This window comes from Camelus bactrianus, chromosome X (assembly GCF_048773025.1).
Source record: "Camelus bactrianus isolate YW-2024 breed Bactrian camel chromosome X, ASM4877302v1, whole genome shotgun sequence".
Lineage (NCBI taxonomy): Eukaryota > Metazoa > Chordata > Mammalia > Artiodactyla > Camelidae > Camelus > Camelus bactrianus.
Window position 1 is genome coordinate 17,698,122 of NC_133575.1, and position 16,957 is coordinate 17,715,078.

The 16,957-nt window shown below is 44.0% G+C and overlaps 1 protein-coding gene across 1 annotated transcript in view; it reads left to right on the plus strand.

Annotated features, from left to right (window-relative positions):
* Window positions 1–363: 363 nt before the first annotated feature.
* Window positions 364–16,957, plus strand: part of PTCHD1 (patched domain containing 1) — a 53,431-nt gene continuing 36,837 nt past the window's right edge. The window contains exon 1 of the mRNA XM_045506862.2: window positions 364–851. Coding sequence (XP_045362818.2) covers window positions 501–851 — 351 coding nt within the window. The 5' untranslated portion in view covers window positions 364–500. The remainder of the gene's footprint in view (window positions 852–16,957) is intronic.

The following is a 16,957-nucleotide window of genomic DNA, read 5'->3' on the forward strand; positions in this document are numbered from 1 at the left end:
GTGTTCCTAGGCTGGCGCGCAGAGTCTCCCCACGATTGCGCCGCCGCCGCTCCCCGCGCCACCCCGTCGTTGGCCTTGGGGGTCGGGTGAGTGGGGTCATGACGCGCCGCGGGGGCTGCCCCGGGCCCCTCCCGCGCTGAGGCGGGACGCTGCCCCGCCGCGCGGAGCCCCTCGGGCTGGGAGGCAGCAGAGGGTGGGGAGGGAGCACGGGGTAGGGCGGGGTGGGGGCGGCGCGGAGGCCGCCAAGCTGGGGGGCTCTCCGGACCAGCGCGGCCGCGGGCAGGAGGGCGTGTCTCCGGCCCGAGGGGACCCTCCCGAGGCGCGGCGCGGGACTCCCCGATGGTGGTGCCGCGGCTCCGGGAGAGCACCGGGTCTCGCCTCCGCCGCCGCCGCCGCCGCCGCCGCCGCGGGCGCCACCACCGCCGCCGCCGCCGCCGCCGCCGCCCGAGCCCGCGCCGAGCGTGCGCCTCGCCCTCCTCCCGCGCCCGCTCTGCTCTAGGATGCTGCGGCAGGTTCTGCACAGGGGCTTGAGGACGTGTTTCTCCCGGCTCGGCCACTTCATTGCCAGTCACCCTGTCTTCTTCGCCTCGGCGCCGGTGCTCATCTCCATCCTGCTCGGCGCCAGCTTCAGCCGCTACCAGGTCGAGGAGAGCGTGGAGCACCTGCTGGCGCCCCAGCACAGCCTGGCCAAGATCGAGCGCAACCTCGTCAACAGCCTCTTCCCAGTCAACCGCTCCAAGCACCGGCTCTACTCGGACCTGCAGACCCCTGGGCGCTACGGCCGGGTCATCGTCACCTCCTTCCAGAAAGCCAACATGCTGGACCAGCATCACACCGACCTGATCTTAAAGGTGAGAGGGGGGCGGGCGCGGGCAGCCTCTGCCGGCGCCGCTGCCGCTGCCGCGGTCGGGCTGGCTGTGTGCGGGGGTCCGGGCAGAGAGCGCCGCCTCTCCTAGCCCAGGCGGCTGCCGCAGGGACTCCCCTGCACTGCGCGCCCCTCGGAGGCCGCCCGGAGCCTCCCAGCCTCCTGGGCGGGGAGCGTCCGGGTGCGGGCCCGGCCCTGCCCTCGCCGCCGTCTCTCGCCACCCCGGCAGCCGCTGCAACAGTTGGGGCGGCGGCGGCCACGGTGCTTTGGTCGGTGCGCTTGTTTTGGATGCACTGGTCTTGGGGGCAGGGAGGCTTTGGGGCAACTGGGCCAGAAGGAGCCGAACTAGAGAAGACATTCTAGAAAGTCCTGCTACTTGAAAACAAAATACTATACTGGGGGAATTCAGAGACCCCCCTCTCTCCTGTCCTCAGTTTTTCTCCCCTTCCTCCGGCCCCGGAGTGTTTTGGGAAAGGCTGCTAGGAGGGGCTGTGAGGCGGCAGAGGAATGTGAAGCGGGATGGTGAAGAAAATGCCTCCCACCCACCAGCAAGAAGTGCGGTACTGGCGAGAACCGGGGCTGCCCTGCTGCCCTCTTCCCCCGAGCGAGGTAGCCATCTCGGTCTTCTAGGGTGGAAAGTGATGTGTGTAATTCGCAAATGTTTCCTCTTTCACAGTAGCTCCTCTCCTCCGAAATGCAAAAACTTCTTTGGGAAATGAGGGATTCGACTGATCTACTTTTATTTGGGTGCATTTGGGCGTGAGGGTGAGGGGCAGAGACAGAAAGATGAGGACAGAAGCCAGTCTGTGTGGCCCTGAGGAGAGCACACGAAACCGAGCAGCTGGTTAGAGGGTGACAGTGGCAGAAACAGGTTGTGCCGTCAGCCCGAGGTGGGAAATTGATGTAAAAAGTGAGGTTCATGGTGTAACTTTCAAGAAGTTCCTAAGAAAAGCAGAGGAGTGAGGGCTAGAATTGGGAAAGTGGAGACCTTGAGAGAGAAAAGCAAAAATAGGGGAGAATGTTCCATCCAAGTCCTGGTAGGGATTATGGATCTTGTTTACTTAAGGTTCTCCTCTGGGGAGGGCAGACAGGAACCAGTCCCAGCTGCAGCCCTGGGGCGGAGTGATGGAAGGTGCTGGTTTTGTGTGAGTCTCTGGTCCAGATCTGGAGGCTGGTTAGATTTCTAGTCTACTTATTCCACGGGAAGTCAGCCAGTGAACCTGGGGAATGCTTTCCTTCTCTTTTCCTGTACAGGTAACCCTTGATCCCTAGAGACAAGCCAATTTTCCTCTATTATTTTCTTCCCTTTATTTGTTGACATGTTATCAATCAGCAATTAGTAATAAGTAGAATCTGACTAGGAACTTAGTGGAATTAGGACCTTCCCACGTTGGGTGGCAGGTGATATTTTTAATAGCACACACATTATCACCATACTCATCACAGAACCTTCATAACATTAATCCCAAGCTGTTTGTTTTTCTCATGATTAGATTTCCAACATTGAAGTGGCTTTTCCCCCCAATACTTTAAGTAACGTATTTTGACACACAGATAAATACTGCTCCAGATACTTTCCCAAGAAAACATGTAGTAGTTTCATCATAGGCTTAAGAAAACTATAATTTAGCCAGTCCTGACAGTTAGAAAGCTGTCCCATCTTCTGATAGATGATCTACTAAATGATGTTTTTTGTATTTTTTTTTGAGGTGATTGTTCCCACTGGCTTTTTCTTTCCACCCTAACAAACCGTCACGCCACTGTGACGGGCAGTCACCAGTTACATTCACTCTCAAGGTTAATGAGACATCAACAGGCACATCAGATCTCTTTTCAACTAGATTGTTTCTCTCCTATTTGATTTTGATCTGTTCAGGACAGAAAACCATATCAGAAGAGAAAGTTGGGTCAGGAGGGAAAGGGAGGCTGGCTTTGCCTCTGGATCTAAAGGGCAAGTTTAAAGGACGGCGGTCTTGTCAGTGAATTGTTTTAAGAAATGGGATGTTTTTTCATGTTCTAGATATCTAGGGAAAACCACAATCAAGTGCAAGAGTGGTCAGAACTCATTTATAGCTGATGGCTCTCTGGTGAAATGAATTCATAGCACTTACGAAAACCCAGATTTATGAAACTGAGGGAATTGCCTTCAATTTTATATATCCATTTTTTTTCTTATATCCAACCCGTATATTTGTTAGGTTTGGAGCCGAGAGGACAGAAAAAACAATGGACCCTCGGTAGTCATGGTAATGTAAAGTGTGCAACACGCACTTATCTTTTTTCTTTTTCCTATTAGAGACATGAAAGATTTGTCCTTTACAAAAGGTGTTAGGAGTGAGAGAGTCACTGTTTCTGCCCTTACTAGTGTTATTCTGATACTCTGTTGCTGGCATCAAGGACAGCCCTGACAGCTGACATTGTACACGATACCAACCAGCCCCTGCCTATTTTATAACATCACATTTGAAGGAAAGTGGACAAAGCATAACCAGGGTCTGAGGCTTCACTATGAAACTGAAGGAAGTAACTTGCAGGGCTGTGCCATTTACTCCTCAGAATGCTCGGGGGTGGTACCTCTTCAAAGAAGGAGATCCTTCTTGGGATTTCAGTCCAACTACTTTCTGATCAAAAACAGACTGGGAAGGGATGATGACAAAAAATGAAAATCCAGGTTGATTTTTGAAAAGTATAATTGAGGGTATCACAGAAAAAATAATCCATGTTCAAAAATCCAGCTGATCTGCTTTGCAGGCACTTCCTCAAATTCATGCGAGTGACATGATTGCAGAGGTGCTCTGACCTTGGCAGTGTAGAATCTGACCACCATCTATGAGAGGGGTGACTCTCCCTAGCAATGGTTTTCCTCTGAAGGCTGCAGGGCAAGGATGTAATTTGGGGTGGAAGTGGGTGGGACCTGATGGTGCTGGTAAGGGATCAACCACTAATTTCTGAACCCCTTTAAAAACATGTTGATCTTTAAAAGTCTTCATTTCCCTAGAAGATTAAATTTAGCTCATTATTCTATTTTAACAAAATCCATGATGTTCATCTTGCAGCAAATTTTAGAGTTAGTACCTCATGAGCTTTTATAGATATGTTTCTTCTGGATCACCTAAAATGAAGTGTAAGCAGGTCTTAGTTGAGAACTGATCTGGCTGTGGCCGAGACAATACTTGATTTATTCCAGAATCATCTGTGTAGAGTGAAGAGCCAGTTTAGCCCAGTGCCTATAATAACGATATCACCTTTATAACAGCTTCTAAGTTATAAACATGTACAGTGTGTTTAAATATAGTGAACACCTCAGGGTAGGCAGGAAAAGTGGTATTATTCCATTTTACAGATGTAAAAAGTGTTCCTTAGAAATTAACTGACTTGTCCATAGAAGAAAGACAAAGAGAACCAGGACTGGGACCTAGGGTTTTAACGCCTAGCCCAGTGCTCTTTTCACTCTCCTTTACTGCCTCCCATGTGATAAACTACCTGAATGATTTAAAATGTACATTTTTGTTATCTAAATGAAGTCTGTTTGATCAAAGTCTCATCCCACCCCATACCACTGTTCTAAAAGTGGCATCTGGATCATAAGGAGATTCTCTTGACGGATGCTGCCTGATCTCAATGGAAATCCACATATAGAGATTCTACATGCCCAAAGTAAACCATAAGCTATTTGGAATTAGCAATATACAAAGACAAAATATTTTACTGGAAAAGTCTCTGGATGATTGAATGCAGCAATTTTCTGCTTGAGTGCTGTTCATGGTCGGGTCCAGGTGGATTCAACTCCAGTGCCTCACACAGTCCCTGGCACCTAGTAGACCCTCGGTAAATATCTGTCTAATGGACTGTCTGCCCTAGTTTACTCAGACGTTTATGTGATGGGCAAAGAAAACTCCACAGAAACTACTATGAAATATATCTTCAAAATAACATTTTTATGTTTACAATTTTCAGGCAGTTTCTAGGCTTTTCTTTTTCCAAGATAGCATTCTTCCTTCCTTGATCATCTGTGTAGTCATATCAAAACTCCAATTTTGAAACTGGGTAGAGGCATCTCCTCTGCACAACATCCTCTTCTTCAGAGGAACCACATAGGATATTTTATTCCAAAGCAAGGGAAGGACACATCCTCACTACACAGACATTCTTCCTCTTACTTACTCAGGGAATCTCACTGTTCAAATGTTGAGTTTCTATTTATTTAAACTTTTTATGTTTAAATATATGAAGGAGAACTAAGTTGCAAAATGAGATTAATAGAATTTAACTTGGAACTATTTAATTCAAGCATTCCACGAAGGGCAGCATAAGTGCTAGCTCAGGGTCACAGAGACTTGGTAGCTGGATCAAGATCCCAGTATTTCCAAATACTGTCTCAGCAATTTCAGTCATTACAGGAATTGCCATCATTTCTTTCTCTACAGTCTAAGGATGGGCAAATTCCAGCCTATTTTTGAGCTTAGGAGTTTTTACATTTTTAAAAGACTGTAACAAAACAAAACAAAAACAAAGATGAATATGAGACAGAGATGGCCTGTGACTCTCAAAGCCTAAAATATTTACTCTTTGGTCCTTTACATGAAGAAGTGCCTATACAGTCTTCCAAAACTCCCTTCCAGGAGCAATTTCAGGACGTTAATGCTGTTTAATAACCAGTGGTTCTCAACCAGGGGCAACTCTGCCCTGCAGGGGACATTCAGCAATGGTTGGAGAAACTTTAGATTGTCACAACTGAGGGTGGGTGGCTACTGGCATCTAGTGGGTGGAGATCATGGATGCTGTTCAACATCCTATGCGTGCAGGACAGCCCTGCACAACAAAGAATTATCTGGCCCCAAATCCTGCTTGAAGGGGTTCTTTGTGTGTTTCTTTTGTTTGGATTTTTTTCATCTGCACTGATTACGTAAAATGTAAAAATGCCAAAGAGAAGTTCACATCCAAAAATCTTCTAGAACTTTGACAGGGGTCAAATACTATGACTTCTGAGGAGATGTTTGGTTGAACAATCAGGCAAAGACAAGATTTTCCTGCGTAATCTTCCCCAAGATGCAGTCATCTTGTTCTCCTATAGCTCTGTCCTTTATGGTCTAAATCCCACCGTAGACGAACCCAAGAAACTGAAAACAGTCTAACTGCTTCAGTAGCAAGGCTGCTGAATTGATGCTGGCCTTGAGACTTGTCAGAGCGCCCGTTATTGGCAGGCCTGACCCTCAATCCGTAGCAGTCACCCACTAGGCTGGGCTTCTCCTGACAGGATTTAAGACCCCACTGTATGCAGTGAGCTGCCGAGGAGGCAGGAGGCAGTGCTTTGTTACCTAGTCCAGCTGCTTTGCTTTTCTGAACATAAAATGACAAAAGAACTTGCATCCAAGAAACGGGATCAAAGACCCTTGGGTTTGGAAGGCACCTTAAAGGTCATCTCCACAGACACTGGGATATGCTCTTAGCATCTCAGGGTGCTTTGTCTGGTGACAGGTGCTACAATGACTTGGGTAGCCCAGTCCTTACTATGAGTTATCCAGGTGGTAGGTACTCTTAGAAATGATTGAGGCCAGGCCTAAAAGGGCAGCATTCGTGCATCCGGTGGACAAGCCAACTGCCTTTTGCACTTTATTTTTGCACTAAGAGAAAAGTAAGGAGAGTGAGATGGCTTTTCATTCCCCTGGCATTTCATAGGAACAGCATCCAGATAATCCAAGTACAATATCATTCTAAGGTTGTCTGACTTCTAACACATTTCATTTGTGTGACTAGCATCCTCAAATGCCCACTGTGTGTTGTCTCATTTAGACTTCGGGAACAATCTTTTACTCCCCCATGTAGATAAGCATTTGGGACAAACTTTGGGTAAACTGCTAATTTAAACTGAAATTTAAGGAGGGGCCAAGATGACGGAGTAGAAGGATGCTCGTAGCTCACCCTTTCCCACAAATACACCAAAACTCACATCCACGGACCCACCCACCCAGCCAACCAGAGCACCTGCTGAACTCCAACAGAACATCGCCCTCTTCAAAAGATAAACTGAAATTTAAATATAAAGCTGTAGTGTAAGAGGAAGCGCACCTTTTTAATGACTCAGTATCTTGACAGATGCCATGTTAGAGTTAGAGAAGGATGATATTTTTTAATGAACAGGAAGACTAAACCTCTCAGGATGCACCCGACTTAGAAACCTCATACAAACAGCTGAGCACCAAACTGGTGACTTCTTAGGATAATTAAGAGAAGGAGAAGGAAGCTAAAAGAAGTTACTTGTTTCCTGCCTGAGAGGTTGCAGCATCCCTTGGCACAAGAGCCAGGGGATCTGATCAGCTTTGACTTTGTGTTATCTGCCATCTGGTACCTGACTTTGGGGCTCAGTGTGAGCCCCAAGGGATACCTGAGATGGGCTTGAAGCAGGCCTTTGAAGTCACCTGCTTGGTAGCACATCACAGCAAGCAGGCCTGTCTGCAGCACTGCCTGTGCTGCTGCCACATGCCCGGAAGGCCACAGAACTTCCGAGGAATCCTGCCAGACTGATTTAATGACCAGCAGGGGAGGTGAGTAATCTCTAACCTTTAAAAGACCAAAAAAAAAAAAAAGAAATCAACACCAGTTGTTATTTCATATGGGAAGCCTTGAATAATATGTTGTTCCTGCAACTTCAGAATTCAGGTTTTGAACAAAAGAAGACAATGGGGGAATAGGGAAGCTATTTTTATCTTCATGCTCTCTAAGAAAATCCTCTCGAGAATATTGTGTCTGGTGTTTTGAAAGATCCTCATCTTCCACTTTAGGTTTAAGTCATGGGCTTCAAGTATAGCCAAGATGAGGATGGAATACAAGCAGTTACCTTGGGAGGTGATATCCGAAAACACTGTTAAGGAAGTAAGGACGTGAAATAGGGAGTAGCAGGAAGCCAGTCATGGGAGTGTTCTCAAGCAAGTGTCCACCCAGGGCTCAGTCTCACTGGGGAACTCAGGGAGACACTGGAGAACACGTATCACCCACGTTATCCCAACTGTGGGTGAAGGAGCCGGCTATTCATTCCCCAGCTCTCCAGCCATCATTAATTAATTGATCAGGCTACATCCCAGGACATTAAATAAATCTCGAGCAATTCCAGATGCCGTATGTGTCCCTATAATCAGAACAGCTTTTGTTGTTTTATAAAAGCCAGAAGCAAAGAGCAGCAGGTGTTTGCAGTAAGTAGCCTGACAAGTAGAGGTGAGTGTGAACTGACAGAATATGGGTGGGACCCTGGGAGCATCTGCACTAAGGTCTTACTTCCGTCTAGAGATATTTATCTACGAGCTTGGGGCCCACATTGCTAAAGGACGTTTGTCTCTTCACTCAACAAGATGGCCACCATCACCTTGGCAAGAATGATCCACATTCAGTTATTCTTGAATTTGATAAGTAACTTCCATTTTCAGTTTTGCCACTGGATGGTGGTAAAGATGATTCCAAATAGGGCCTGGACACTACACGGACCTGGGGTTTTATACGCTAAACCCCTACATTTGAGTGACCTGTGTCCAGCCCCTCTTCCCTTTATGAATACAGGCCCTCATTTCACAGCCCCCATCTTCACACATCTACTTGTATTTTCTCCCCCCTAGAAATGCACTCATTCCTTCCTTTGAGGTCAGACTCACATGTCTCCTACTTTATTAGACCTTCCCAAATTCATGGCTCCCTTCCTCCCTTAAATCTATCTGGCTTATCTGGCTTTCAGTTGTATCCACATTCTTAATGCTTAACTCCACACTATTACGTAATTTGTTGTCTTGTCACTCGATAGTTTTTCTTAAGCAAGATCATAAGCTCTTCAAGGGCAGAAACAATGTCTCATATTCCCATATCTCTCCTAGAAACTAGTATAATGTGGAGTGTACAGCAGGTGCTTAATATATTGTTGCTGGTTGATGTCTTGTAGGATGGAGAGTGTTCTCTCCCTTCCCTGTTGATTTATTTTGGTCAAATATAATTTTGCCAGGTAGCATGACCATGTGATTTCTTTAGATCTGTCATCATTTCTTATCCTTGACAAATTTTGGTTTCAAACTTGATGATAAGCAATAAGCATCCATTCTGCTTCAGGATCTGCTGACATTTACTTAATAGGAGGAGAAACTCTTAGAAAAACAAACACCTGATCACCTCCTTTGGTTCAAGTACAGTTTGGAAAGATGTGAACTTGATCTCAGTCTCCAGTGGTCCATTCCCATTTGGGAGGGCAGAGCAATCTGCAGTTCCCAGCAAGCACCCTCAAAGTCAGCTCTCTACTACGTCCTTATTTGCATGACGTAAAGTCTCAAAACATTGGTCAAATGATTACTTAAATGTAAACATGAAACACATTTTTAAAAAGTCAAGGACAAGTGGTTTTCCTAGATGTAGCATCAATGTTCAAGAGATCACCATTCTGATGTTACTCAGCCTCGCAGTTCTTAAGAGCCCAGGATAACAGACTTGTTCTAAGACGTGAACTTTAAAAATGATACTGGTACAAAATCAGTGTATCTCTGGTGAATTTAATGGAAACATGAGAGCTGCTAATTTCTTAGCATTAAAGGTGATATTCCTTTGCCCATTCTTCCATGGGCTCAATGAATTTGTCAAATGCCATGCTTTTGTCAATTCCTTCTAATTGTCTCAAGAAAAACTGTATTTCTGCTATAGAACTATCGTAAGTGCTCAGAAAAAATCTTTGTGATACTCTACCTTAATTTTGTGACGTTTGCATTGTTGCCTTTTGTTTTGATTCTGGTTTGGGTATGGCATGTAGGCAAGTGGTCATACTGAGTAAAGACTGATTGCTCTTGGACTCTTTAATGTGCCCACACAACACTTGGGCATCTTGTAAAAGCACAGATTCTGATTCAGCTGGGGTGGGACCTGCAATTCTGAATTTCGAACAAGCTGTCAGGTGAGGTGGATGCTGCCAGTCAGTGGAGCACACTTTTGAGTAGCAAGGCTCAAGTTTAGCTTTTGTGAACAGAACACTGGACTTGAAGTCAGTAAAGCCAAGATCAAATCCCAGTTCTCCTAAGGAGGTGACTTTGGGTAAGTCGCCTAACCTCCCTGAGAAGCAAGTTCCTATTTGACTGGATGTAACAGCATCCCCCACATCCACCCGCGGTAAGGGTGCAGTGAGATAAGGTATGTGAAGGCACTGTGTAACCATATCCTTCTGGAAGGTGTGTTATCATTATTGCCATTTGCTTTGAAAGTGACTATTATTTCCTCATATGTGCGAGCCCTTTCAGACCCATTATTGCCTGTTGAGTAAATACATGTAGGCATTTTTAAATTTTGATCCAAGAGGCAATAATGGGTGCTCAATCTACATTCTCAATACTCAGATTGGCAATTTGTTGGTCTTTAATAACGCCATCTGAGTCATTACAGACGATTGGATTCATCGTATGCTGAGCATACAGCTCCTAAGTTCTTAGCCAGGCAGAGCTGTCAGTGGCGATGGGCAGATTGCATTCCGCTCATCAAGGTGGTTTCTCAGGGCTCAGAACCTCATCTTCATGCTCGACAGGGCTCTGCACACAAAGGAAGCATTCACTTCTTGTGCAGAAGTGTCTTTGGAATTAAAAGCTCTGGGAGGCTGTGGGCTCCTGTTTCAAAGTTCTCATCACCCCTCCTCACAAGGTGGCAGGCCAGAAAGGGATTCTCCAGCAATTTAGGTGAAAAAGGTGATAACCCTTCTCTCTCACTGAATTTACATAACTCCAGTGTTTCCCAGAGAAATCTTGCCAACATAAGTGTATCTGCAAGCACTTCAAAGGGAAGAGTGGGTCAGAACTGCCGGAGATCATGAGAACCAGGCAAAGTGATAATTGTAAAGCCCTTTGAAGCCGTGAAATGTCAAATTTTGCTGACTAGGGGTTTTAATCATGTAGGTCAGTGCATTTCCCCCACCTTCCCTTTTCTAAAATTTCTTTTCATAGGGTTATAAAAGAAATCTATAATTATTTAGGATCAAAATCAAATCCACCGAAGAAGATTTTTCTGCCTCCCTAGTTCTCTATGCCTAAACTCTTCAAACAAAACTAACCTCAGTTTAAGTGAAGATTAGCAATTCTTCTCAAATTTGAATATGCTTTCGAATTCCCTGGGAATTTTATTAATGTTCAATTCTGATTCAATAGGTCTGGGACAGCCGACCTGAGCTTCTGCATTTCTAACAAGCTCCCAGGGCTGCTGCTGCTGCTGGAAAAGTTATTTGTTCAGCCATTAGTTTTGAATGATGCTGTCACAGTGACTGTGCAAAGGGTACTACCTAAGTCTGAACCTTTCAAGTTCACAGTTTAAGGCCAGCATACTGGACAGAGGGCCATGCCCCTGCTGCCTGTCTCCAGGTGCTGGATACTAGGAGAAAGGGGCTGAGTAGAAGAAAGTACACTCTGAGATGAGGGGGAGAGAGACAGCCCCCCGCTCCACACACACCCACTGTGGCTGTTGTTGCTACCGTCACTATGTGATTGCCAAAGCTTCCTTTCTTCCAAAGGCTTCTCACACAGGGTCACCTGCCATTTGCCTTTGCAGAAACATTCTTTACATCGGACCAGAAGGCACAGCAGGTACACATAGGAGCTACATGTTGTGTTTCTGAGACAAGGACGCAGCTCTGTGGTTGCCAGAGGTGAGGTGTCCATGGAGAGGGCCCTGGCAGCTCATGTTCAGTTTCAACTACTGACTGACATCAGTGCTGTTAGAGAGAGGTGCAGTAGACCTGGAGTCAAGTTCACTGAGTACTTGTTTTGGCATAGTGGAATTAGCATTGTTTCAGAGCCCCAAAGTTCTGTGTTTGAGGCTGTGAACCATTAATGCGCCCGTGACCAAGACATTTAACCTCTGTGCGGTTTTAATTTCCTCACCCATAAAATGGGATCAGCAATATCATCATCAAGGTGTTGGAAGATAAAAGCAGATAATGTGTGTGAACAAATTTTGTAAAGCATAGCCTGCTAAAGCCACTCAAATCTCACAGTATCTGCACCGAACACACACGTTCGTCGGGGGCAAGAGAACAAGCTCCTGGGGATTCCCAGGGGAGAAGACTAAACGTGTTAGTCACCCAGTTGTCACATTTCACATCACCATCTCCTTTTATAAATAGTGCCTGTACAGTCAGTGACCACCTTTTACTAACCAGACGCTTTGCTGACATGGCTTTATGCTCCCAGAAGATGTAATATTACATCAGTCTATATTTTTACTTTGAATTATCCAAGAAGAATTTTAAAATAGCACAGCCATTGTCTACACTTGTAAAGCCTTAGACTTGCACTGTCCAATTCAGAAGCCACTAGCTACATGTGGCTACTTGATGTAAGTTTACATTAATTAAAATAAGAAATTTGTTGCCTCACTTTTCAAGTGCTTAATAGCCACATGTGCCTGTAATGAGCAGAACAGATAACATTTTCATCACCAGAAAAGTTCTATTCTACAGTGCTGCTTTTTACAAATAACTGATACATCATATAGCTTAACTAATAAGCAGTGGAATCAAGATTCAAACACAGATCTAGCTTCTAAAGCATCATTTAATAAGTAACTACACCACACTGCCTCCATGAAATACAGAAACAGATGAGTAAGGCATGGCCCCTAGTGCCTGATGGCCTTGAAGTAGTATTTCAGTCAGTAACAGAGTAAGGGGGAATTTTCCGTTTCAGCTTCGACATGTAAAGAGCTTGGAAGCTGTCACTCCCATCCTTACAACAGGTAAAACCTAGACAAACAGAAAATCGATGGCTTTTCTTGGACACATCAGAGAACTGAGGTCACAGGGCAAACTAAAATCCCCAAATCTGCAGACGCACACACATCCATAGAGACACAGGTACAGTCTGCCTACCTGGAGCAGAAGTCTCTGGCAGAAACACTTAAATGGTAATTTTGACAAACTGCTGGAAGCTTAGTGTGGAGTAACAGGAGACTGAGAGACTCCTGGGGGCTGCAGTCATTGTCTTTGTAGGCAGAGGGATGGGAGAGCTCATACTTTCTTAAGTTTCCCCTCCAGAAACCCTATCAGATTCCCAAGGTGAAGATGCCACGTTCACAAGCCCTGGAGAGGAGGAAGAGCAGCCCTCCTGAAACCCACCCGGTCTTCTCTGTAACACAGGGCTACCCTCCAGGGAAGGGGACTTGGCCAGAACACAATTTTGAAACTTTATCCTGGGCTCCTCCTTCCCACAGAGACCTCCTTGAGCTGTTCTGTCTCACAGAAGTTGGGGGTGAGTAATCGACAGGTGTCAGGACTTCAACGAAATAAATTAGGAGTGCTACGGCCAGGGAAGGGAGTAGGAGGCAGGGGAAGAAAACTACACCACTGGAGAAACATTTGTGAAGGGCACAGGCCCACTTGAAAACAGATTTCTTCAGAACATTATGTAGCATTTCCCCTTCCTACACCTTACCACATCATAATAATAACAGTGGATTACAGTTGAAGAGCTGCAAGACACAGAATCTGGGGAAGAGTACTTAGGGAAGTCAAAGTTAAGAGGAGAGACAAAAACAATGACAATAAAGAAATTCAAAGCTTCTGGCACTTATAGCCACAATAAACATTATATACTTCCAAGCTCTTAGATTTTCATAAGCCCTTACTATGAAAACCTATTTACCTCAGTTCCCATAGACTGATGCAACATGTCCAGCTTTGGCAAAAAAAATTACAAGGCATGCAAAAAAGAAAAAATAAGTCTGAAGAGACAAAGTATCAGAATCATCCTCAGATATGACACTGATGTTAGCATTATTAGACAAATGTAAAATCACTGAAATAACTATGATTAATATGTTATGGGCTTTAATGGAAAAAGTAGATAACATCAAGAACAGATAATGTACGTGGAGAGAGGGAAACTCTCAGGATAAATCAAAAGGAAAAGCTAGAAATCAAAACTGTAGCAGAAGTTTTCTCAAACAACTGAGAGAATTCATTGCCTGCAGACCTACTCTGCGAGAAATTCTCTTCAGAAGGAAAATTATATAGCTCAAAAACTCAGACTGACATAAAGAAGAGTGTTAGAGAAGGAATAAATGAAGGTAAAATAAAATCTTCCTTATTTTTAATAGAGCTAAAAGGTAACTGTTTAAAGCAATAATAGTAATAATATATTGAGTGAGTATAACATATGGATAAATGGAATGAAATGTCAGCCATGTCACCAGGAACAGGAGAGAAGAATTGGGAATACTCTGTTATAACTGTACTACACATGAAGCATTACAGTATTATTTGAAGGTGAATTTAGATTAGGTATAAATATATATTGTAGGTGCTAGGGCAGCCACTGAAATTTTTTTGAAATATGTATAATTGATATACCAAGAGAGGAGATAAAATTGAATAATATAAATTCTCAAAACCAGACAAGACAGAAAACGAAGGGAAAAAAAGCAACAAAGAACAACTGCAACAAATAGAGAACAGTTACAACTATGGTAGATATTAATCCAACCATATCAATAATTATTTTAAACATCAATGATATAAATATACCAATTAAAAGGCAGTGACTATCAGAGTGGATCAAGAGAGAATAAGACCCAACTCCACGTTACCTACAAGGAACCCACTTTAAATATGAAGACTCAAGTTAAAAATAAAGGGATAGAGGAAGATGTACCATGCTACCACAAATCAAAAGAAAGCTAGAGTAATTGTATTAATTTCAGATACGGCTAACTTCAGGACAAGGAAAATTAGCGGGGATAAAAAGGGGCATTACATAATGATAAAGGGATCAATTGTCCAAGGAGACATAACAGTCCTAAACATGTATACACCTAACAAACAGAGCATTAAAATAACATGAGGCAAGAACTGATATAAATGAAAGAAGTAGACAAACACACTACCATAGTTGGAGGTTTCAACATTCCTCTGTTAGTAACTGGGAGAGCAAGCAGGCAGAAAATCAGTAAGGACATAGATGACTTGGACAGAAGTAAGGAGGAGGATGTCTCATACTTTGGGGAGAGACATACCTAAGTTTTATAAGGATTGCTCTTATAGAAATATAGACGCTAAGCTGGAGAGGCAAGATATTGGAGAGGGAGAGATTCCCTTCTCCACCCAGGAAACTGATACAAGTTTGTAAGCAAGCGGCTTTGAGTAGAATAGCTGTAGAAGGAGAAAAACGGGGCTAGATTAGACCACCATTTTCCGAAATGTGTTTTAGTAAAATTTTCTTTGATGCTACAAAAAAATTGGGTTCTGTGACCAAACAACTTTGGGAAACAATGTATGTGGTGTCCCCATATCAGATCCCTATATTGAAGGCATATTAGCATACCAAAGACTTTTAAAAGTTCCTCTGTAAAGAAATCTATTTAACTCTGTCCAGTCCAGCATTTCTCAAATTTATTTGATCATGGATAATTTTTACTTTTTTGGTGACCACTATTAACATCCCAGGGAACTAATGTGCTTCAGAATCCACACTGAAAATACTATCCCCAAAATCAAGAGATGGAATCAATAGGACTTGAGGGTCATTGGATCTGTGAGTAAACAAAGGGAGAAGAGTGATACCGGCTTAGGTTCCCACCTGGGTATGTAGAAGAAAGAGGAGGATGTTAACCATTAACAGGAATGAGGTGGAAGAACAAATTTGGAGGAAAGATTCAGCTGTTGGATATATGCCAGTTGAAATACTGCCATAATATGTACTTGCAAATCTTCAGGAGGCAGATAGAAATTCAGATTAGGAGTTTGGAAGAGAAGTGAGGTACTGATGTGAACTAGGGATTGGTCAGCATAAAGATGACAAGCCAAACCATGGAGGTGGAACTCACTGCCCATGAAGAGTTTATGAATGTGACAAGATTAGAAGTGCCAGAGACAGAATCTTGAGTAATATCAAACTTACAAGGTAGGTGACGGTAGAGGAGCAGTTAGATAGACACTGGAAAGCCAGGTTGAGAGGTGGGAGGAGAGGAGAATGTTGCTTCATGGAATTCATCATGGGAGAGAGGGAGGGTTTCAAATTACACATATTGAGCACCTTTGTTTGCCAGGCACTTAGTTAAAGACGCAGCTGTAAAAAAAAAAAAAAAAAAAACCATACCTATGCCTTCATGGAGCCTAGTGGAGTCTCATGAAAATCTCAAAACATTTAACCCTCTTTGATATTTATAAAGTACTATTTGACCCTGCATTATTGACTTAACTGTGTGTATCTGCTGAGAGTTTCAGAAAATGAGGACTGAAAAGTAGTCACTGGATTTACCTGCTTAGAAGTCATTGTGGAGTTGTGGTTGAGTGCTGGGATAAAGTCCAGACTGGAGTGGTTTGAGAAGTGAGTGGGAGGTGAGGAAATGAAGTTAGCGAGCATGAATCACTCTTTGAAGTGTAGCTGGAGATGGCAAATGTAAAGAGCTCCTTAAAGAAAGGGGGATAGGGCAGAAGTTGGAAGGGAAGTGGTGTCTGTTAGGCCTTTTTTAATATGGGAAAGACATAAGCATAGTTCAAAGCTCATGGGAAGGAACTAGTAGAAGAGGACATGGGAAAAGAGGGGATATATAATACTAGGAAGAAGGAAAGGAAAGCCAGACCCAATGGAAGGAATTGATCTCAGAGGAAGAGTCATGGCCTTGATTTTCACAGGAGGGAGAATAAAAACAGATGAGTGTGGGTATTTTTATAGATATGGTGGCAGCAAGTTGAGGGTAATTTCCATCTGATGGCTTGGGGTTTTCTCTGTAAGACAGAAAACAAGATCAGTAGCTGAAAGTCTTATCAAGTGCTGAAGAAAGTATGCATTTGTCATTATAATATTTATGGGCTTGGAGGCCAACTGCTAAGGGAATGAAAAGAGACTAGGTGGTAAATTGGAAGTAATCTTGGAATTTGGGTATGAAAGTCAAGAGACAGTCTCTTCCTCCCTTTTGTCTCAAGATGGGCAAAAGTATAGAGAAGAAATTGAAGCGGAAGGGAGAGGCAAGTTGAGAGCTCACACTGGATATATTTAAATTTGAGAAGAATATGGATTATATAGAAGTGAGGATTTCTTGGGGGAGAGGGTATAACTCAGTGGTAGAGTGCTTAGCATTCACGAGATCCTGCATTCA